General features: G+C 32.4%; 1 protein-coding gene and 3 long non-coding RNA genes across 4 annotated transcripts; all 4 read right to left on the bottom strand.

The window, feature by feature from the left end:
- Positions 1-4,712: 4,712 nt before the first annotated feature.
- On the bottom strand, positions 4,713-5,754 carry LOC124450614. The gene is made up of 3 exons (XR_006950131.1): positions 5,636-5,754; positions 4,967-5,051; positions 4,713-4,877 (listed from the first exon to the last, which is right to left on the bottom strand). It is a non-coding gene; the product is annotated as an uncharacterized LOC124450614 (long non-coding RNA).
- A 6-nt stretch (positions 5,755-5,760) lies between these two features.
- LOC124450619 lies at positions 5,761-9,062 on the bottom strand. The gene is made up of 3 exons (XR_006950137.1): positions 8,870-9,062; positions 7,015-7,137; positions 5,761-5,789 (listed from the first exon to the last, which is right to left on the bottom strand). It is a non-coding gene; the product is annotated as an uncharacterized LOC124450619 (long non-coding RNA).
- Positions 9,063-9,300: 238 nt separating this feature from the next.
- Positions 9,301-9,782, bottom strand: LOC124450626. Its single transcript, XR_006950145.1, has 2 exons — positions 9,679-9,782; positions 9,301-9,393 (listed from the first exon to the last, which is right to left on the bottom strand). It is a non-coding gene; the product is annotated as an uncharacterized LOC124450626 (long non-coding RNA).
- Positions 9,783-15,540: 5,758 nt separating this feature from the next.
- LOC124452066 lies at positions 15,541-20,836 on the bottom strand. The gene is made up of 4 exons (XM_047002661.1): positions 20,810-20,836; positions 18,674-18,793; positions 15,872-18,163; positions 15,541-15,554 (listed from the first exon to the last, which is right to left on the bottom strand). Exons 2-4 carry the CDS (start codon positions 18,780-18,782, stop codon positions 15,541-15,543), a joined length of 2,415 nt encoding a protein of 804 aa, XP_046858617.1. The 5' UTR covers positions 18,783-18,793; positions 20,810-20,836.
- Positions 20,837-23,458: the final 2,622 nt, after the last annotated feature.

Genomic DNA, 23,458 nt, shown 5'->3' with positions numbered 1-23,458 from the left:
ATTCTCTATTCATCGTCGAAGAAAAGTAACTTCATATAGGTTCAGAATGCAAGAGGAACATTTTCAGAAAATTGAAATCGTTAATCGATATTCTGATCGTGTCAACAACGTAAAAAATGCGATAGAAAGAAAAATACTGTGGTAAATAATAGCCGTTTTCTAATTATAAGATAATTTTCTATCATTTGTTTTTGTGCCACCTCCAGATTTTGGATATGTTATAGACAATAAGAATATCTACAATATGGCAAAGTTTAAAAATTCTACCGTGTAGTTTTTATTTATAAGGCTTTGTTTGTTAAAGAACAGGAATTCTTAACTTAAATATGCAATGTCATGCACGTTGCATGAAAAAATCGTTATTTTTTTACAACGAAGTCGTCAAAAGAAAAACACTACGTTATTAAACAACAACAACATCTCGAATTCTTTTATTTTCAACAACACTCCCCCCTTCTGTCATAATCCCAAAATGTCAATCACGTGAAATGCACGCGCTACGTCACAACAAAACAAAATAAAAACAACTGTTCATCACATGCAAGATTATATTACGCGAATTCGTGTCATCTAACTATGTCGATGATTTTCTATCATTTATTTTTTTGTGCCACCTCCAGATTTTGGATATGCTATGGACAATAAGAATATCTACATTACAGCCAAGTGTAAAAAAATTCTACCGTGTAGTTTTTTATTTACAGGCCTTTGTTTTCAATGACTTGAAATTCTCAACCTAATTATATAAGATTATATTACGCGCATTCGTGTCATCCGACTTTGTCGATGATTTTCTACAACTTATTTTTTGTGCCACCTCCAGATTTTGGATATATTTTAGACAATATAATTATCTATATTCTGGCCAAGTTTAAAAAAATTCTACCGTGTAGTTTTTTATTTATAAGGCTTTGTTTGTTAAAGAACCGGAATTCTTAACTTAAATATGCCAGATTATATTACGCGCATTCGAGTCATCCGACTTTGTCGATGATTTTCTACAACTTATTTTTTTGTGCCACCTCCAGATTTTGGATATATTTTAGACAATATAATTATCTATATTCTGGCCAAGTTTAAAAAAATTCTACCGTGTAGTTTTTTATTTATAAGGCTTTGTTTGTTAAAGAACCGGAATTCTTAACTTAAATATGCAAGATTATATTACGCGCATTCGTGTCATCCGACTTTGTCGATGATTTTCTACAACTTATTTTTGTGCCACCTCCAGATTTTGGATATATTTTAGACAATATAATTATCTATATTCTGGCCAAGTTTAAAAATTCTACCGTGTAGTTTTTATTTATAAGGCTTTGTTTGTTAAAGAACCGGAATTTTAACTTAAATATGCAAGATTATATTACGCGCATTCGTGTCATCCGACTTTGTCGATCATTTTCTACAACTTATTTTTTGTGCCACCTCCAGATTTTGGATATGTTTTAGACAATAAGAATATCTACAATATGGCCAAGTTTAAAAAAATTCTACCGTGTAGTTTTTTAGCTATAGAGCTGTTTGTCGAATGTGGTGCCAACTTCACGGTTAATACCAGAGTACATTCTCAAGGAATATTATTTCTTTTATTTTTTGTGCCACCTCCAGATTTTGGATATGTTATAGACAATATAATTATCTATATTCTGGCCAAGTTTAAAAAAATTCTACCGCGTAGTTTTTTATTTACAGGCCTTTGTTTTCAATGACTTGAAATTCTCAACCTAATTATATAAGATTATATTACGCGCATTCGTGTCATCCGACTTTGTCGATGATTTTCTACAACTTATTTTTTGTGCCACCTCCAGATTTTGGATATATTTTAGACAGTAAGAATATCTACAATATGGCCAAATTTAAAAAAATTCTACCGTGTAGTTTTTTATTTATAGGCCTTTGTTTGTTAAAGAACAGGAATTCTTAACTTAAATATGGAAGATTATATTACGCGCATTCGTGTCATCCGACTTTGTCGATGATTTTCTACAACTTATTTTTTTGTGCCACCTCCAGATTTTGGATATATTTTAGACAGTAAGAATATCTACAATATGGCCAAATTTAAAAAAATTCTACCGTGTAGTTTTTGATTTATAAAGCTTTGTTTGTTAAAGAACGGGAATTCTTAACTTAAATATGGAAGATTATATTACGCGCATACGTGTCATCCGACTTTGTCGATGATTTTCTACAACTTATTTTTTTGTGCCACCTCCAGATTTTGGATATATTTTAGACAATATAAATATCTATATTCTGGCCAAGTTTAAAAAAATTCTACCGTGCAGTTTTTAAATTATAGGCTAATTAAGAGAAATGGAAAGTACACTGTAATATAAATCTTAGTGTTTTCTTCAATTTCTTGACTTATATACATTTTTTGTGATGGTTAAGGACGGTAAAATAGTAATAAACAGTTAAGAATTGTTTTTTACTGTTGTATTTGATGGAAAACGTGTTTTAAAGACGATTTTTCGATTTATCATTTTGAATGATAAATTTTAGTTGAATGTGGTGTTGATTGTTGTGATGAATGTTGTGTTGAATGTCGTGCCCAATGTGGTGCCAATTTCACGGTAGTTTAATATTAAACGATGACAAAAATAACTTTTCAACATGAAAAAATCATGTTAAACACAGTGATTTAATGTTCTGCTTCACTTACATTCATTTCCTTCCTTAAACAGTTTTTGAAATCTAAATTGAATATCTTGTTTATGTTTGTTGTATTTTATGGTTTGACAATAACCATGTTTAAATACTTATCACGAATAATAAAGCAATTTTCGTACAAGATTTAGAGTTGAACTGTAACTACAATGATCATTGTTCTTAGAAATATTTAAATGACAAGCCATCTTTGTTCTACTTATAGATAGGTAAATAAAATAAAATTAATTCGAGTCGCCATCTAAGGATGTAAAATATTATTCTTACCGTTATATTAGATGGAAGGAATATTCCTTGATATCATGATCATATATCGCCAGAAAAATATTTGTGGATGATAACATAAGAATTGCACGAACACTTCCTAATTCATATTCAATATAAGGGATTGGCGACCACAGATTACTGAGTAATCGATACCTCACGATACCGAACTTCTAGCGAAATACTCCATACCATATATGTCGATACCATAGTAGCATCGTATTATTTTCTATTACTCTACAAACATTGTAATGTATTAGCTAAAATTCATAGGTAAATTTGTCTTTGTACGTTTTATATAACGAAATTTATAGACAATAAACTCAATGGGGACACAGCTCTGTTTCCCGTTTATCGTGTCCGCCGGGAAAGAGTTGACATTGATTTCTATTGTCTCGGAACTTGGAATCATCCCATAATGAATTTATTATGGCATTATAGCATGCTCAAAGCGTATCCGCGGACCTGGTATTTCACAATTTAGCCAAACTAAAGAACTTTGATACAATAGTAGAGTGGCTAACAATATCGTTTCAAAATTAATGTGTTATACAATTTTACTCACCACATATGACCTAAACGTCTAATTCTTCATTTCAACACGTTGCATAACGTAGTCACCAATATGATTCAGAAAATTATTTTCAACAGAAGATGCCAAAAAGTATTCGTATCGATCATGAATGCATGACAAATTTCTTTTCTGAAATTCCGAGACTGAAGATTAGCAGATAGAGTGGGTACATGAGTGGGTACAAAGCACCGGTCGTCTTACCAGTTCTTCAATTCAAAATGTCTTTATGCAACTATGGAAACATTTTGCTTTTGCAAAAGAATGCACGAAAATTTGAGAAAGCTTGTAGATTGATTGCATGAAATTTCTTGAAAATTATGGTTAGACTTTACATGGTCTTCATATATGGCTGAAATCTCTTTTCTGTGTTGATTTTTGTAGAAGAAGAAAAGATGGCTTTGTAGTATTACCGTAATTGAAATATTATGGTTAATTATAGTCTTGTTTTTATAAAAGATCACAACTTTTTCTGAGCATGTTTTTTCCTTTTATGTACAAAAGAAATTATCTATATTGTTGCCAGTGAGGTGCCAGGCGGGAAACAGATTCTCAATATAAATATTACAGCCCAACATATAATTTTGAACATAGCCATAAGCAATTTGGTTTTGTGAAATTTATTAAAATACTGACGTTTCGTCTTGACTCAAGACATCTTCAGACTAATAAGGAAGTTAACAACGAAATGTAGGTATATATATAGTAATTTACATAGTTAGAGGTATTAGATTACTGTTGATGTGTAAGTGTGATGTGATGTATAGTTAGGTTGAAGTGTTGAGACTAGAAAAGCTTAAGAGAAATGAAGCTGCCTTGGGTGTTAAGTGAAGATTTTAGGTTGGCGATGAAGAGGTTTTCGTGGATCATGTCCCAGAAAATATTTGAGATTGGCGCAGAAAAAAATTGGTTATAAGTACTGAAAAAGTTATAGAATTCTTATAAGTAGGGTTATAAGTAAGGAAAAGAAACTAAATACACAAGCTTCAGTTTTGTAAATGCACAATGTCAGACAGACATCCCGAGCTACTCAGCAGTCTCGACAGCAGCCTGGAAAGTCAGAACTTAGTAAGATGAAGTCATCTTTGCAGTTCTTCTTAGTCATTCCTTCATCTATAGTATTTAACAGCAATGATATATCATTGCAGTAGCCAGGATTTTCTGTCAAGGAGGAGGAGATAAAAGGGAAGGGGAGCCACAACCATTGTTGTAATTAATTTTAATAAAATAATATATTTTAGTGGACCCAAGAATTTTGCCAAGGGGCCTGGCTCTCTGTCTCATATCATAAAGTGCTTCAAGATATTCAGATGGATGATCTTTACTATTATTTATACCACAGTTCATGTTTGGTTATCTTTCGCTTAACCTGAAAAAGAATTCCACGTGATTACGATGAAGTCACGTGATCTTACTCAAAGTCAATTTCACACCAAATCATAGTAAAGTCTGTGTAACCTGTGAACTATGTAGATCTGTACTCAACATGATGATATTGTAAGCAAGAACATTGGAAGCGTCGGCTCTAGCAAACACATGGTTACTAAAATATAAATGATAAATATGAAATAAAAGTTTATCATGGACTGTCTAACCTAGCTATATCTAGACACTAGCAAACACATCATCACTAAAATACAAATGATAAATATAAAATAAAAGTTTATCATAGACAGTCTAACCTAGCTATATCTAGACACTAGCAAACACATCGTCACTAAAATATAAATGATAAATATAAAATAAAAGTTTATCATAGACAGTCCAACCTAGCTATATCTAGACACTAGCAAACACATCGTTACTTAAATATAAATGATAAATATAAAATAAAAGTTTATCATAGACAGTCTAACCTAGCTATATCTAGACACTAGCAAACACATCGTCACTAAAATATAAATGATAAATATAAAATAAAAGTTTATCATAGACAGTCCAACCTAGCTATATCTAGACACTAGCAAACACATCGTTACTTAAATATAAATGATAAATACAAAATAAAAGTTTATCATAGACAGTCAAACCTAGCTATATCTAGACACTAGCAAACACATCGTTACTAAAATATATATAAATATAAAATAAAAGTTTATAATATATGGAACGAATCTTATTCCTTACTTCATCTTGTTAAGCAAATTTCGTAATATTCGTTGAGAACTTTTGGTATGGAACCTCTCGATAAATCCTGATTTTTGACTTCACTGGTAAGAAGCGATGCAAGCAACATAAGTTCGTCAGCTTTTGTGTCCAAGTATTTATAAAATCAGGAAAGCTGTCAATAGAACCAATCAATACATTAATATCCTTCAAAGTGCGATCATCGCTACAATTAATGTACAGTGGATTTAATTTTTTGAACTTATTCAAAGCAACTTCGTTAGGTCTTGTTGTAATTACAAAACGAAAACAAGACGGAACCACATTCATGAAGAGCATCAAGCACAACTAACATTTGCTTGGGAAGTTCTGAGAAATTATAAAACAACTCAGTAAAAAGATGGGAAAATAATCCTTCAACATTCATGTTATTCAAAGGCTCAGAGTGTTGACCTGAAAGTTTCTTCACAAGAAGTTGTTTGTAAGCAGGAAAATGACGACTAACTTGCATCGCTAAAATTGAAGAAGTACATTTGCTTTATTGTAACGACTGTTGTTGTGTTGAAAGAAATGAACTGCAGCGAAATAACTTGGATAACGTTTACATAAAGTAGCTGCAATGATAGACTTACCCATACCAGCAACAGCAAAAATAATAAATGCACGATTTTGAGAACTGTCTTCTTCGAACCAATTTAAAACTCATCAAAAACCCATTCCCGTGTTCCATGGAAGTATTTTTGTAGTGTTGACTAATTTCACTTTCAAAGTTACAACTTACAAGGTTTTTAGTCAAGATACCGTGTTCGGGAATTGAATTAAGTCCATGTTCACGAGCTTTGATTTCTTTGATATCGTCTCCTACTAATTCTAAATTATCACTATCACACCGACATCCTTTACGGCATTCGTAATTTGTGATTTTAAAACTTTTAAATCACTCTTTGATCTACCCCATTCTCTCAAAATTCTTTCTCATTCTTCATTACCAAACAACTCATTTTTTAATCTATCTATTTCTTCCTGACCTATTCCTAAACGAAGTAATGGTTCTCTTATTTCCAGCCAATGATTTTCAAAGTCATCAGAGCTTACTGAAGTGTTAGGTAAGTGAGCAAAATGATCATTACAAAATAACCTGATACGGGTAATATCTGCTTCAGTTGAATAATCAGTGACATTGGGTATGTTTTCCCATATTGGATCATGAGGTGGTTTTAAACCACAAATATTACGGAGGAGAAAACAAAGTAAAGTAATGTCAAACTTATTTTCATTTGATAATATTGGAGGAGGAGGATACAGTAGATCCCATTGATGTTGCTTTATTTGCTTATCATTTAGCAACAAAAGTTTATCATAATTTTTATTGTTATTTAAATTATAAAATAAATCAGTACCTGACAGTTGTTTCCTCAATGTTATTCTTAAAGCTTCTCCACCAACATCAACAATTAATCTCATCAACTTAAAACCATTAGTTTTCTTTTTAGAGCTCAAGACAGACTCCACGTCAATGTTTGCTGAAAAAAGGTAGGTCAAACTTTTATGGTACATAATTTGTCACGTTTATAATGAAAAACCTGATGTACAACATATATAAAAAATATAGTTAAGACTCAAACATAAAATGTAGGGATGAACAACAGTATTCTTTAAATATCTATTATTTTCAGAGTAAAAGAAGATAAAATATACAAAGCAGGACTAAATATCACACAGGTCTGGTTATGCCACTGTTAATTTTATTCCTTAGAAAGTCAAATTCCTAACCAAGAGCCAGATTTTAATAAAAAATGGTCGGCTATAACTTATTTGGTCTAACGCTCGATTTGCTACTTAGTACCTAAGAAGGAAAAATATAATTGGGGTGAGGTGCTCATATTCATTTGCATGTGATAATCCACACACAACAATGGTTTTCAAAGGAGCTCAACACATGCAACATATATCATATTGTGTACACCTAAAACTGAAACTATTTGTTATTGGTTTGATTACTGTTTCATGGGAAACTACACAAAAACTACATGAAATAACTAGCATTTGAAGAATAAAAATCCAAGCATAGTTGTAGGAAGATGGATAATTGGTGGGGTGTACAATGTATTTGAAAAAAACTTAATACAACTGAACACACGATATACATAAATTAATATGAGGCCCAATTAATATGAACTAATTTGAGGTGGTTTGGGCATGTGGAAAGGAGGGAAGAAAGTGCTAAAATTCGTAGAACGTTGCATATGAAAGTTGATGGAGTCCGCAAACGAGGTAGACCGAGAAAGAGATGGATGGATGCTGTGAACAGTGATATGAAGGCGATGGGTATAACGAGAGATATGGCGAGATAGAGACGCTTTACGGAAAATTCATGGACGGTCAACCTCTGGCGGGATTAATACTGGCGGTATACAAATGTTGTTTGTTTGTTTGTTTGTAATATGAGCCCCAACCCAACAATTATTGATCTTCCTGTACATGAATGAATCCAAGTAAATAGATAAATCTTGTAACAAAAATTATATTTAGCGACCACACATTGTCCACAATCATTGATCAGTTACAAAAGATGGAGAAAACATAAAAAATATTGACTTTAGTATGTTATTTCAGTAGCAAATCAACACATATTAACAAACAAGTTTCATATCATCAAACATTGAAAATTATATGTCGATGTACAAAACTAAGTGATGCAAAATTCTTGATAACGATAATTTTAAGGTCAAACGATGACAAAAACAACTTTCGAAGAAGAACAAATCTTTTTAAACACGGTGATTTAATGTTCTGCTTCACTTATATTCATTTCGTATGCAATGTTTGAAATCTAACTTGAATATCTTGTTTATGTTTGTTGTATTTTATTGTTGTACAATAACTATGTTTAAATGCTTATCACGAATAATAAAGCAATTTTCAAACTAGTTATAGGGTCGAATCATACCGACAATCGACAATAGTCAATGTTCTTAGTAAATTTCGGATGAAAAACTGTCTTTGTTCTACTTAGATAGGATGCGTAAATTAAATTTGATTCGAGTCGTCATTTAAGGATAATAAATCCAAGTAAATAGATAAATATTATAAAAAAATTATATTTAGCTACCACACATTGTCTATGATCATTGATATGTTATAAAAGATGAAGAACACATATAAAATATTGACTTTAGTATGTTGTTTCAGTTGCAAATCAACAGATATAAATCAATTCGAGTCGCCTGTAAGGATAAAAAATCTTTATCTTACCGTTTCATTAGATGGAAGGAATAATTCTTGATATCATGATCATAAATCGCCAGAAAAACATTTTCAACCTTTAACGTTTACGTGGATGATAACATAATGAATTTTAAATATTGCTCACTGCAGGCTGCGGCACAAATTCAACTCCACACAAGACTGACACAAGACGAACGACTCGTGTGACTCATGTATGCAGAGGTCCGTTTACATGATCCGACTTGTCGGATCCGATTTCGTCGGATTAAGAAAAACGGATCGTGTGAACATACATAAAGTGAGCGAGCTTCCGATAGTCGGATCCGTCAGTCTGAAAAAACGGATGGAAATAGAACTTGCTCTGTTATCTTATGCAAATTTTTTCCCTCCCTTCACAACCGCTAAAGGGGACCTTCTAAACACGTTAAGCATTTCATAGGGGTTATTCCTTTTTTTGTAAGTAAAGCTATGTCGACACTGCCATTTTAGGGGGTCTCGATTTCAGAAGTTTCGTCCAGCTCGTACATATGTCATATTGTTCGTCATTTTACCTAAACAAAATTGAGATTACTTCCGGTAAATGAAGTGACTTTAATACAGGTACTTCACTATTAAAGAAAACGCCAAGTTTACATTGAAAAACTACATTATGATATCGCTTGAAGCTTCTAAATTATAGCATAAATATAAGTAAAATGTAAAGATGTAAAGATAATTGATCTGTATAGACGCATAGTTAAAAACAGCTTGTGCAAGAGCTTTATCAATTTTTTGTAATTGATAAAGCGAGAAGTGCAATTGAGCAGTTTAAAGCGGAGTTAAAAGGAAGTTATTACTTTACTAAAAAGATATCCACTTCTCTTCCGTCCATACTCCTGCAATCGTAGTAAGCCGCTGACTGCGGTAAACGTTGACAGAATATTTACGCCAGATTTTTCATAAAATGGTTGTCGAAGACGTGATAGAGAGGAACTTGTTATAATGCATAGGCGCGACTATCTTTAAGAGTGCGAAGGTACAGTACAAAATGTTTCGTCCAAATTTTTTCGATCTAAAAAAGACCTTTATCAAACGAACTACTTGTATCTCTAATAAGCGCCTCGTCTATAATAGACGCTTTGCACAAATATAATAGTGGATTGATGGTGCTCAGAAGTCAGAAACGTGCATTTAGTTTAACGTTTTTGCTTTGCTAAGTGATAGAAATTATATAAACGCCTCTACGTACGACCGTTAGGGTATATTTAATGCCCCAGACGTTTATTACACAATGAACAATATTTTTTTGCTATCAAACGTAACTCTTGAAATATAGCATTGTATATAATTTTTGTGACAAACGGACTATTTGCTTGTTGGAAGATGTTCGGCCCAAAAGCAACACATGCGCCAACGTATCGTATTTTCCACTCCACAATGACAAAGACAACCTTAGCTATAAATAGTTTCAAGAAATGATGAACGATGGGATTTTGAACTTCCCCACATTGGTGTTCCATAGATTTTAGTTGGAGAATAACGCTTTAAACCTTTATTTAGTTTACATACATATTTCAATCACATTTGCATTATCATCATCTTCCTCAGATCCACGACAAAATATTTCACACGCTTCACAAGCTTCTTAGGCTGCTTGTTACATGTCGGATCCAATGTCAACTGTTCTAATCTCATATTTCTGTACACTTGACTTGACAATCCAAAAAGCAAAGTTCTTGCCCAATAGAAACAACATTGTATTTCACAACGCCATAGAGAATGATCCTCAAGCAACTTTAAACTTTAACTTCCACATTTACGATGAATGATTTAACTTGCTTTACGTTTGAATCCATATCTTGTGCTATTAGCTCATCATCTCAGAGTTAATCGTGTCCACAAATGTTTCAAATTAGCAACTCCACAAAAATTCAAACATGGCTGACCACTCTTTCTCAGGTATCATATCAAACCACAACACAGTTAGAATAAAACCCAAGTGCATGAAAGCAAAGCTATCATGAAAACAGCATTCAAAAAAATGAATTTTAAATAAAGTAAAAAACCGAAACCTTTGGGATTCCTCACTCTTTTGACGCAAACACTATTGGAAACTTCTTTATTGTTTATGCTTCACGTTTTGTGTTTTGTATTATAACTAGTTTTGATACAAACAATTGGCTGCACAATATTCTCAAATTATTCCTTCGGGAAAACGTCTTCCATCGTATAATCGCTAACAGCCTCAGTTCCTAACTGAAGATCAAAAAATGAAATGAATATGGCGGGATATTTCCCGGGGGAAGGGATAAATGCAATTGTAGCAGATGATCTCAGCATGTGAATCATTCTTTAAGTACATATATACATTATACGGGGTGTTCCCAAAAAGTTACAAACACAGGATGTTTCAAAAAAGATCTTTATAAAAGTCAACCTATTGTGAAATTTCAATGTCTCATCACCGTGTCTAACTGATGCATTTTTCTAAACAAATTTTTATGAGACTAATGATGTGCATGAATTGAGTCGTTTGATTTATACTTGGGATTCTGCAAACCATTCAAATTGGAAAATAAATTTTCAAATTATGCCTATTTATAAACCATTGAAGGTAAAAATCGTTTCGTTAATCAATCGGCATTTTTGAACGCACAACATGCTGTATTTAACTTAAATATTGTTTATTATTAAACTTACTCTTTGCAATTTCTGTGTGAAGTGATAAAATTCACTTTACGTCAGATATATCTTTATACATTTGACTTTATCTGTAAATGATAAAGTACAAAATGTGATCGTGTTTTGTAATTAGTACATATTATTTTAACTCTCTTTCTTCATGCAATAAAATATAGAAGTAAATTATTTTAGTGAAACCAAAAGTTAATCGTCATCTCTTAAGTAAAGATGATTATACAACACAATGAAAGAGGCAGCCAAAGCAGGTTGTGAGATATTGAAGGTGTATGTATGAGATGTAGTGTGAAAGATCAAAACAAACTCTTTTAAAATTCTCCCCCGTTCTTAGCAGCAATAAATTCCATTGTTATATTGGGGCTTTGTACGTTAAATATGATTGGTTCATTCGTAGTCACAAGACTTGAAACAATACAAGATTTCCTGCAAGGGAAACAAGTGAAAAATTGTTGCCCGCTCATTTTAATATCATAAAGAATAAAACAGCCACCAAGCCGAAAACTAAAAGACGTTTCTCGAACTTCTTAAGCAGCGAAAATCAACTATTAATAGCAAAAAAGGATTCAGAAAACACTCAGAAGTCGATTTAATATTCCGTGGTTACCCTTAGGACTTTGCTAAGAAATTTTGCCTGCCGAATTTCCCCATAAAGACATTGATTTATTGAAGAGCTGTCGAAGTCTATGATCTTTTTTCCTACAGCTACAACAAAACATTTAATGTTCTCTTCCTCGAGAAATCGTGAGCCTAATTTCCCGAGAATCCTAATATAGATCAACGCACATATATTGTAACATGTCTGCAAAAAATATATTTATACAGCGATTATTTCCTCCAACAACATACAAACTAATAATATATAAAATTATGTTAATATGCTTAAAAAACAGAGTTGAACTAAACACTGAGCAAAAAGAAAGTTTCCCCTAAATAATTTATCATAAGTGCTAAATAAATGAATCCAAACCAGACTCTAGAATGCCAACGGCAATTGTTCTGTTTTGTTACAATGTGAGTATTTTTTAACTTGCTTTACAAGATGACAGTTACCAAAAAATGTTACTAAATATTGAGTGAAAGTTATTAAACAACTATTCGATGCTATTTTTCAAAATTGGCAGTTTTGAATTCAAGATACGACACCTCCTTTTTTAAAGCACGAGTGATGTCTTTCTTCTCATGGCACTTCGCAAATTACTTTTAGTCCAAAAATTGGTGTTGAGTTATTTAGGATTCATTTATTTAGCATTTAACATTCAAAGAGCACAACAAAAATCAAGAAACATAAATATAGAGAATAAAAACGAAAAGTTTCATACTGTCTAACCTCTCGCAAACGGACATCATTGAGACCACGACCTAATGTCTGCTTACGGTACATGTCCGTTTATGAGTTGTTATAAAAGATATCTATTCACTATACGTAGATATGTACACAACAATACGAAATAAAATTTAATTATTTAAAATTGTTCACTACATAAAAAATAAAACATAGTAGATCTACAAAGGTGACATCTTGAAAAAGAAAGACAATAAAATTTTCCAAATTTCTCCTTCTCGTAACTTGATGTAGCTCTTTAATGTTGAAGTCATTTATGTTGTGAATGATTTGTTGACCCTTCATAAGAAATAAACTGATCACTTTTATTCTACAAACATCCATAGTTGACGTTTGCAACATTTCCATGACATGTTGCTGATAAGATCTTAATTCATATCACAAATGTTATAGTATCATTCAAGTACATATATATAATTCATAGCATGCGCAAAGGCAATCAAAAGTCATAATATTCACAATGACAATGTGTTTGTATCAAGAAGCAGCTTCAATTATAGATGCAGCAAAAAATCGTTTAGCCATCTCCAATAGCGACAGTGTAATAAAATCAAATTCTTTTTATTCACTCTCATGATTCCTTATCTGTTATGTTCACATCATAACGTCCACATGAGATGATAACTTTCACGCTTCAGTTTTATAAAAAGTGAACAAAGTGAACAGCCAGCTTCACCATTCTAAAAATGTAAAAGTTCATATCTTCCAATTTTCATGGAACAGATGACATTTCAATGAACATGTGACCAGGGTGACGTTACAAAGTACAACAATAAATCCACAGAGAACCATGGTACATAAATTTGTCATTTCTTTTATTACGTCATTTCTTGAAACAAAGCTTCTCCTTCTTGTATTGATGTTGTTAAGAAATACTTCCCATAAGTATCGATTCACAAAGTAAAAGTGTTTAAACTTTAACAACGCTTGATATCGATTTTTCATTAAAAGTTAAAAACTTCTCGTTAAACACCCTTCCATATGTAACATTGTGGCTTGTTCTGTCTCTCTATATTGAAAAACTTTCTTTGGCTTTAGTTAACTTTTCCTGTTCTTACAGCAAAAACATGAATTGGAGTGTTCCATCTCAATGGTTAAATTGTTTATCGCGATGATGAATGTCAATCATGAAATCATTTTCTTGTGGAATTTACGACTTACTTTTTAACAGTCAGTGAGAAAGACAGCAAAATTTTTAGTTTTTCTTGAAAAAATTAGCAAAGGTACCATTGTTTTATTATAAATTTACGTTTTTCAATTAATAAAAATGAAAATATTCATATAACCGAAGTAACAATTGGGCTGTCTTTGTCTCTCTTAACAACTTAAAACATGGATATTTTGTATATCAAAATGCAATAATTAAAAAGTATTAAGAAATTATTTCAGTGCAACATAGTATTGATTTAATTAGTAACAACTTGTTTTTGGTGTAAAAGAGTATTAAAAAACGTGCAATATTAAAACCATCCTACACTGAATACATTTGCATGAAAATTATATGTTTACATGGTGTAGATATAAATAAAATATAACCAATGGTACAATAACTAAGAATAGTTTGCATTTTATATGTTTGTGTGATAAGACAAAAGTTAATAAAATTATTTTCTTGTGCAACGAAATCACTTAAGTTTATGGTTTGTGTTTATTGTCATTGAAATTTCATCTTTTATTGATTAACTTTAGCTTTTATACATGATCACTCTCAAAGTTGACATTATTGTACACTGCGGTCTCTGCACAAAACAATGAAAAGTAGACAAAGGTCGTTACATGAAATCATACGCAAACAGACATTAATTGAAATGTCAACAATGATAGGGATCATGCATAAAAACTGAACAAGATTTTCTTAAAGATAATTTAGTCATTATCCAAAATTGGGAGAAATGTTATCCTCAAATATCAAATTTATCCTCGTGGCAAGATGATTTTTACGCATTGTACAGGGACCTTGAAGGAAGAAAAATTTAAAGCAAGTTTGCGTTTACGACAGTAATAAAAATTTGTTAGAAATGTTCTCACAGCGTTGAAAAATAAATCTAAATTCTTAAAATATTTCAAATCAATCAAATTTAATTTATCATTAATTATATATCTATCATCAACAAAGAAAAGCTTTGACTCTACAAAATAGTTAATATAACTATAAATAATTTGCATGTTTTTAACGTCAAATACTTTCACAAACATTTCTGATTCATGTATTACTAATTTATTTGCTGAAGGTGAAAAATCTGCGTAAGTTATGTAGTGAGTAGTAAAACTCATGTACTCTCTAATGAATTCATCTGTCATTATTTTGGCGATTTTCTTCTGAATTATGCCATCCCAACCATTTACAAGTTTGTCTTCATGCCACATACAGTAAATTATCTGATCCTCAAATTCAACTTTAGCAAACACGTGATACTTAGAGCTACATGCAAATACGTGCACGTTTCGATAGTTTTCAAAATTCACTGATATTTCTTTTCGCTTGCTTTCAACATTGAGAAACACAAAAGAATCAGTTTTTTGACAAGCAAATAATACATCACTCACCTCAAAAATTTTGTTTGTACCTTTTAGTTCATCAAAACTATAAACAAGTTTTGTCAAATCATTATTCCAGAGCTCAGGAATATTTTTTGCCGTAAGCAAAATAACTCCATTTTCTACAGCAACCATGTCACTAACAAAACATTCCTTGACAACAAAGTCAAATGTGTTGAGATTGTATATAATTACACTTGAATTTTCTACATTGCTCCGATACAGAAATTTTCCATTTGAGCAAAATTTCTCGTCATCAAACAGGTAACTGTTAGTTAAACATGCACGTGGTATTGAATAAAGATTAAAGTCTGAGATAAAAATTCCGCCATCAAACAAAAGAACATTGTCGTTATTCAAAATAAAATAATTCGTTCCCAATCTACTAAAGGAAAAGCTAGATCTGTTGTCATCGAAAGGATCGAGAGGACGCTTAGAAAGTTGCAGATTTAAGTCAGGAAGTTTCTCACCATTGGGATTTACAATGAAACGTTTCCTCCTTGATAAAGGCCATAAACAACACCAAGAATGAAGACCAACAGGGAGCAGAACACCATACTCAATTAAAAAATCAGACGGTAAATGATCGTCGTAAACGAATGTTTTATAATTATTCGCTACATCAAATATTTGAATCTCTCTTTTTTCCTCAACAACACACAAATATCTTCCAGAATTAGAAAAACGCAGAAAGATCACATTATTACATCTAATACTGCGTTTTTTCTCACCTTTCTCAACGTCCCATACTGTCAAAGTATCTTTGTAACAAGTGACCATTGTGTACTTATCCTTAGAAAAACATTTGTTGGTAAAGAACTTAGAAGTAGAATCATCACAATAGAACGGACTGGAGGAAATTTTACCATTAATATCTAATATCTTATGAAGCTGGGAAGCAAAAATCAAATCTTCGAATGGATGAAAGACAACACAAAATTCTTTCTTTTCATATTGCTTAAGCTCACCAGCAATATTTTCTATCCATAAACATTTGTTTGTTCTCAATGAAAAAAGTTGCACGACGAATCCTCTATAACCACAGACAACGTAATCATGATTTCGTGAAACATCAACAGAAATCAAATTTTGATATAAACTTAATAATCGAGCCTTTACAAAACCCATGTCTCTGTACTCTAGATATGGTAAATCTTTGAAACGTGTTTGAAGCATTGTGGTCGCTTGAGACGACAGATCTTTGACTTCGTTTGCAACGTATTGCAAAAAAATTACTTCATTGTCAGAGGGTACAGAGTACGTCATTACAGAGTAAACTTCATTAAATAACAATCGAATATCCTCAGAAATAAGAAAGTACACATCATGTGCGTTGAATGATTTAAAATTTTCAAAAGTACGACGAAAGTCAACCAACACAGAAGCAACTAAAACTTCCAATTCAACAAGATATTTACCAACATTTTCAACGATATAATCATTATCAGAAATATCAAGTAAATGAAGCAACCAATACTTGACTGAATACCTCACTGACACATGTTTGATGACGTCATAGTTTACACCTTCAGCTTTGAGGTTATCCAAAGATTTTAAACAAAATGCTAAAACAAGTCGATGACCACGAGAAGTTTTTACTGAGTAATCATGTTTTCGATCACCCAACAACCAATCACTTAAAGATTTGTGAAAAAATGAAACACATCCTTCTGCATTGATAACAAACAGGCATGAGATAATTTTTTCTATCCTATATGAGGTGTGTTTTAAACAAAGTACATCCAAAATCATTTCCCAAGGAAGAGGTTCTTTCGCAACAACTAATGCATCCAAAACTGACAGAAATTTTTCGTCAGTGATACCTAAAGGCTTTAATTCATTACCCAATCTTTTTAAGCAAGTTTCATAATACTCATCAATATCCTTTGGTAAGGATCCAATCAATAGTTCCTGTTTTTTGACGTCACTGGTAAGAAGCGACGCAAGAAGCATAAGTCCTTCAGCTCTTTTTGCCAAAATAGTTTTAAAATCAAAAAAGCTGTCGGTTGAGCCAACTCTTTCTTCAATCAAGAATTTAATATCCTCTAAATTGCGATGATCTTTGCAATTAATGAATAGTGGAGTTAATTTTTCAAACTTGTTTAAAGAAACTTCGTTAGGCCTGGTTGTAATTACAAAGCGAAAACAATTCGGAAGTTTGTGCAAGTGATTAGCAATCAAATTAGCAAGGTCATCTCTTTCTGAATAACCACATTCATCAAGGGCATCAAGCACAACTAACATTCGCTTGGGAACTTCTGAGATATTACAAAACAACTCAATAAAAAGAAGGGAAAATAATCCTTCCACATTCATGTTATTCAAAGGCTCAGAGAGTTGACCTGAAAGTTTTTCCACAAGAAGTTGTTTGTAAGCAGGAAACTTACGACTAATTTGCATCGCTAAAGATTGAAGAAGTACATTGGCTTTATTGTAACGACTGTTGTTGTGTTGAAAGAAATGAACTGCAGTCAAGTAATGAGGAAAACGTTTACATAAAGTGGCTGCAATTACAGACTTACCCATACCAGCAACAGCCGAAATAACAAATGCACGATTTTGAGAAGTGTCGTCTTTGAACCAATCTGAAAACTCTTTAAAAATCCATTCACGTGTTCCATTTAAGTATTTTTTATTATGATGCCTAATTTCACTTTCAAAGTTACAGCTAACAAGGTATTTTGTCAAAACATCTTCTTCTGAAACTGAAGTAAGTCCATGTCCAAAAGCTTTGATTCTATTAATATCATCTCCTACCAATGCTAAGGTATTCATAATTTCTTTGTGATCGGATTTTAAAATTTCTAAATCACTCTTTAATTCACCCCATTCTCTTAAAATTCTTTCACATTCTTCATTACCAAACAACTCATTTTTAAACCTATCTATTTCTTCCAAACTTATTCCTAAACGAACTAATGGTTCGCTTATTTCCAGCCAAAAATTTGCAAAGTCATTAGAGCTTACTGAAGTGCTAGGTAAGTGAGCAAAACGATCATTACGAAATAACCTGATACGGGTAATATCTGCTTCAGTTGAATGATCAGTGGGGTCATTTACTGACGTCCATATTGGATCACGAAATGGTTTTAAACCACAAATATTACGCAGGAGAATACAAAGTAAAGTAATGTCAAACTTATTTTCATTTGGTAATATTGGAGGAGGAGGATACAGTAGATCCCATTGATGTTGCTTTATTTGCTTATCTTTTAGCGACAAAAGCTTATTATAATGTTTTCTGTGATTTAAAAAATAAAATAAATCAGTACCTGACAGTTGTTTCCTCAATGTTATTCTTAAAGCTTCTCCACCAACATCAACAATTAATCTCATCAACTTAAAACCATTAACTTTCTTGTCTTTCCAGATAGACCCCATGTCAATGTTAGCTAAAAAAAGTAGGTAAAACTTTTATGGTACAAATTCATTGTGATTATAAAGGAAAACCTGCGACCGGTTACGTCAAGGCAGAATAGTTTTATCCATTAGATTAAAAATTGTTTTGAACTTTTACAGAATCTCTTAAATAGGAATAATATGTGATTTGAGCTGAGCAAGCTCTGAAATAAAATATCACTTCTAAGATTACAAAATTTCTTTGCCGTAAGGAAAATATAAACACATTTTTTTACAAGTTTGAAAAGTTTACTATCCAACGAACAATGCTATCCAGGCTTCGTGCAACCGTTCCCAGATGTACAAGGTACATAAAAAAGGGTACGAGCTTGTACATGTGAGTAGCCTTGACCAGAGTTACAGTACACAGAAGATACAGTAGTCAGTAGTCCAACTGCTTAGTGTTGTATTTTTCATTAAATTGAGTGAAGTTCGAAGACCATGCCCGAGGTCAAGTCCCAAGGTCATTAAGTAATAATAACATATGCAAAATAAAAAAAACATTTTCATATCAAAATTCCACAAAATGAAATCATTCCTTCCTTTGGCACTTCTCTTTGGTACGTTCTCTGTGTTCAATGTTTAATAACAATGCTCTGTAATTATCATTATCTTTCCTTTTTATTGCTCTCCTACGCTCAGTGCATGTTATGTGTGCTAGTGTTCACGTGCTAATATCGTGCAAAGGAAGCTTGGAGAAACAATATAATTGCCATTAATGATAGAGCGATAAGTTTTTCGCTATTTGAATTATAACGATTGTTTTTAAATGAATATTATATCTTATTTGTATAACAATGGTGTGGTGAAAAGATATATTAAATCGTTTTTTTGTTTTGTACGATTATTTGCTTATTGATAGCAGGGGCGGATCTAGAGTATGTCAAATCCGTCGCGCGACTGATGTTTGAAATTCAAAATTTACCTATTCATATTAATTAAAAATCATTAATTATTCTTACTTTATTATCGCATTTACTTCGTGATAAAAATCCAGCTTTATTTATTATTGAAAACTAACGACTATTGCAATATCTCCTTGGTAACCAGATCAGTTGAATTTTAATTGACCTGGAATAACCGACTGATAAGCGGGGTGGCTTGACTGGTTCGACTTATAAAGGAGTCTATGAAAGCCAGAAACGCTATTTTATTGGTCAATGGCCAGATCAGTGGACAGTCTGGAATAATCTCGACCGATAATAGGGGTGGCCGGACCTATAAGGGAGTCCAATTGCTATCTTACAATTGGTTCATTTGAATTTTTGTCTTACTGTGATTGGTTTGACCGATTTCGACTGATAGCCAACTGAACTAACATAGTCAAGCTCACTGTCTGAATTGAATGTTTAATCGTTCATAGTAATTTTTTGAAGCATGATAGAAACTAAACTACAATCAGATGGAATTTATGGAAATTTTTTACAAATTCATATGTTGACATGAATGCTGCTTTCCAAACTGGAAATTTTTTCAAGAGGGTGAAAAATTTATGGATGAATTGTAAATGCTTGGCAAAGACGATCTCGCGAGCGACATTTCAGTCATTGATGTTCAAAAGAAAGCCAACATTGTTTTGAGTTTTATCAGCAGAAATTTACATCGAAAATCGTAAGTAAAGGAGAAGTGAAGTGTATGCATGAATGCAATATATCAAAGTCCATTTATGCGAGTGTGTGATGCGATTTATGTTAATATGGCGTATGGTAAGCAGATTGATGCTTCTAAAATTGTTGTTGCCGAAGGACTTTTAGCTATGATTTCTTTAGTGCTTGGGGAATCGTGGCCGTTATATGGCAGCGAAATCCTACATTTCTGTAAATATATTTCAATGGACAAAAAATCTGTAGCCATAAGGCGCCATACTATTATTTACTTTATCATAAACAAATGTTTGGGGCTTTTCAGTTAATGATCATTGATCATTCAATCATTGGACAGTTATACTACATATTGTTTAAGATTTGAGAAAACTAACATTGATTACATGAGAAGCTGTTTACTATAACCTGTGATTTTGAGTCTTCTGATCCATGAAGCTTTTATTTTGACAATTTGACTGGAATGGTATTAAACCTGAGTATTTCACATACATGAAATGTTGTCCCATGTCACATATTGTCCCTTTTCTAACTGAACACCTAATGTAGAGATGTAAAGGTGTGTTAATCTACGGCTCATACCAGATTGTTTGCCATAAATTCCAAAGGGCTATTGATGTATGAAAAGCATTTTCTATAAAGTAAAATGTCTTCCTATGTATGCAGATAAACCTTGAAATTTGGCAAAACAGCAAAGTATTTTTCATGATCACTAGGTAATTTTTCTGATGATCATTATAATTTCTAAACTAAATTATTTTAGATTTACATTTAAACAAGCTTTGATCATATGAAAGATATTTATCATAACCAGTAAGCATGACACATAAACCATTTTTAACATTCATGTAATTATATAATTAAAGACATGTTGGTTACATTCTGTTTGTATTTGATAATACAATGCTACTAGTGATTGCTATATAGCACACCTTGCAGAAGATAATAGTCTAGTGAAATGCCTAATAAACATTTATGGCATTAAGCCTTAACTGCAAATTTTCACTCTGATAATTTTGCTTAATTTTGGCAGAAAAAATTTTGAGTTTTTCTCAAAGGGTGAATTTGCTGGCACTGATGTGGAGATGGGTAAAGAGTTACAATAAACTTGCATGGTTTGAAGTCTGAGCTTTTCTATATCTATGAACTGTCACTTGTAGTACCAAATTTCTAACTTAACTTATTACATAGAAGTTTGAATGGGGGTCTCTAGGGGGGTCTATGCCTGACAACTTGGTAGAAATTTTAAAGAATATATCTGTTTTTGAATAGCATTATTGTAAAATAAATTTACGTTCCTAGTCATGCTAATGAGCCATATATTTGGCATGATAATGAGCCTAAATATTTGGCAAAACATTCAAGAATTGTTCACTTTATTTTTTTTTTGAAAAAAAACGTAAAGAAAAATGTGTTGTTTTTACGCAAAAACGATGCCCACAAAAGACATTTTGTAATTTCTCTAAAACGCTGAAAATGGCATTTTCAAGACTCTGTAATTCAAAATTTCTCAGGGGAGAATGCCTCAGACCCCCCCAGGTGCGGAGCGCCTCCGACGTTTTATGACTGATGTTTGAAAAATCCTAGATCCGCCCCTGATTGATAGGACTATGTTGCCGATGATTCTGTTCCAATTTATATGTTTATGTTTATTGTTATAATGAAGATAATGAGGAGGCATTGCACATGGCACATATATCATTGTTCATGTAGTTATTTTCCATAGGGCCATAATATATTTAAATTCTTTGTCATTTTTGAATATCGCCGTCATTACTAATCTGCGTCATTACTATTCGTTATCGTTCGGATTTGCGACTATGAACGAGGACACAGCCGAAGATATCACGATGGACAGACAGACACTGCCTCACTCAGACACATTTTTAGTATTGCCACCAAAATTTTTTTAACCTGTCTATGATTTTAAGCCTTTTTGAGGAAAAATTTCAGAATTTTGGTCAAATGAACAAGACTTATGGCATCTTGAAGTTGTGAATTTTTGGCCCAACGCCGTCGTTTTCTATAATACAAAGAAACTGGCACTAGAAGGTATTTTGACGTCATCCAATATAGTCAGCATTCGGGCATATTTAGCTTATATTAAACATATACGTTCTTTCACGCTGTTTAATTATAATATTCCAGAAAATATGTCTTAATTGTAAGTGTAATTATATAAATTGCTGTTTAATTATATGTCTTGCGAAGAAAGCGATGAATCAAAACCAGAATTGAGTGTTTAGTCAGATAATTCTGACCAATACTTTATTCCGGGATATGTGACAGAAAAGTCGGAAAGCATGAAATCTGTCTATGATTTTAATCATTTCTGAGAAAAAATTCAGAAATTTGGTCAAATCAGCAGGCTTTTATGGCATCTTAAAATTGTACATTTTTATCCCAACGCCGTTGTTTTCTATAATATATAAGAAACTGGCACTAGAAGATATTTTGACGTCATGCAATATAGTCAGCATTCGGGCCTATTTAGAACGTATATTAAACATATACGTTCTTTCACGCTGTTTAATTAAAATATTCGACAAAATTATGTCTTGCGAAGAAAGTGATGGATCATAATCAGAATTGAGTGTTCAGTCAGTTAATTCTGACAAAAACTTTATTCCAGGATACGTGACAGAAAACTCGGAAAGCAACGAAACTCTAGCGATAATGATTCGGATTTTGACTCCAAAGCATGGATGGTCGGAAAGACACGAATTTTAATCTCATCTTTTTTAAGCCCAGGAAAATTAGCGTTCTTTTGATTCGGCAAAATACTAAACTGACGCTTCAAATCGTCTGGTTTTAATTGAGCCAATCGAAGTGTTGAAGCACTGGAAGGCTCAAATACCACTTTGCTCTAAAACCCAGATATTCCGTCTTCACTTGGCCTCGGGTCTTTTATCATTATAAGGCATAGTGTGAAGACTCATACGAGAGTCTTGACTCGTTCGTACAATTGGCTGCAACGCAACTATTTACCTTTTTTCTGATTTACTAGTGCAAAGGCAATGCTTTTCGACGCTTATAGACTTAAGTTGTGCCTCAACC

Source organism: Xenia sp. Carnegie-2017, unplaced genomic scaffold (genome assembly GCF_021976095.1).
Source record: "Xenia sp. Carnegie-2017 unplaced genomic scaffold, XeniaSp_v1 HiC_scaffold_24, whole genome shotgun sequence".
NCBI classification, from domain to species: Eukaryota; Metazoa; Cnidaria; class Anthozoa; order Malacalcyonacea; family Xeniidae; genus Xenia; species Xenia sp. Carnegie-2017.
Note: the sequence above shows the minus strand (reverse complement) of the source record. Positions and strands in the feature narration are given on the sequence as shown.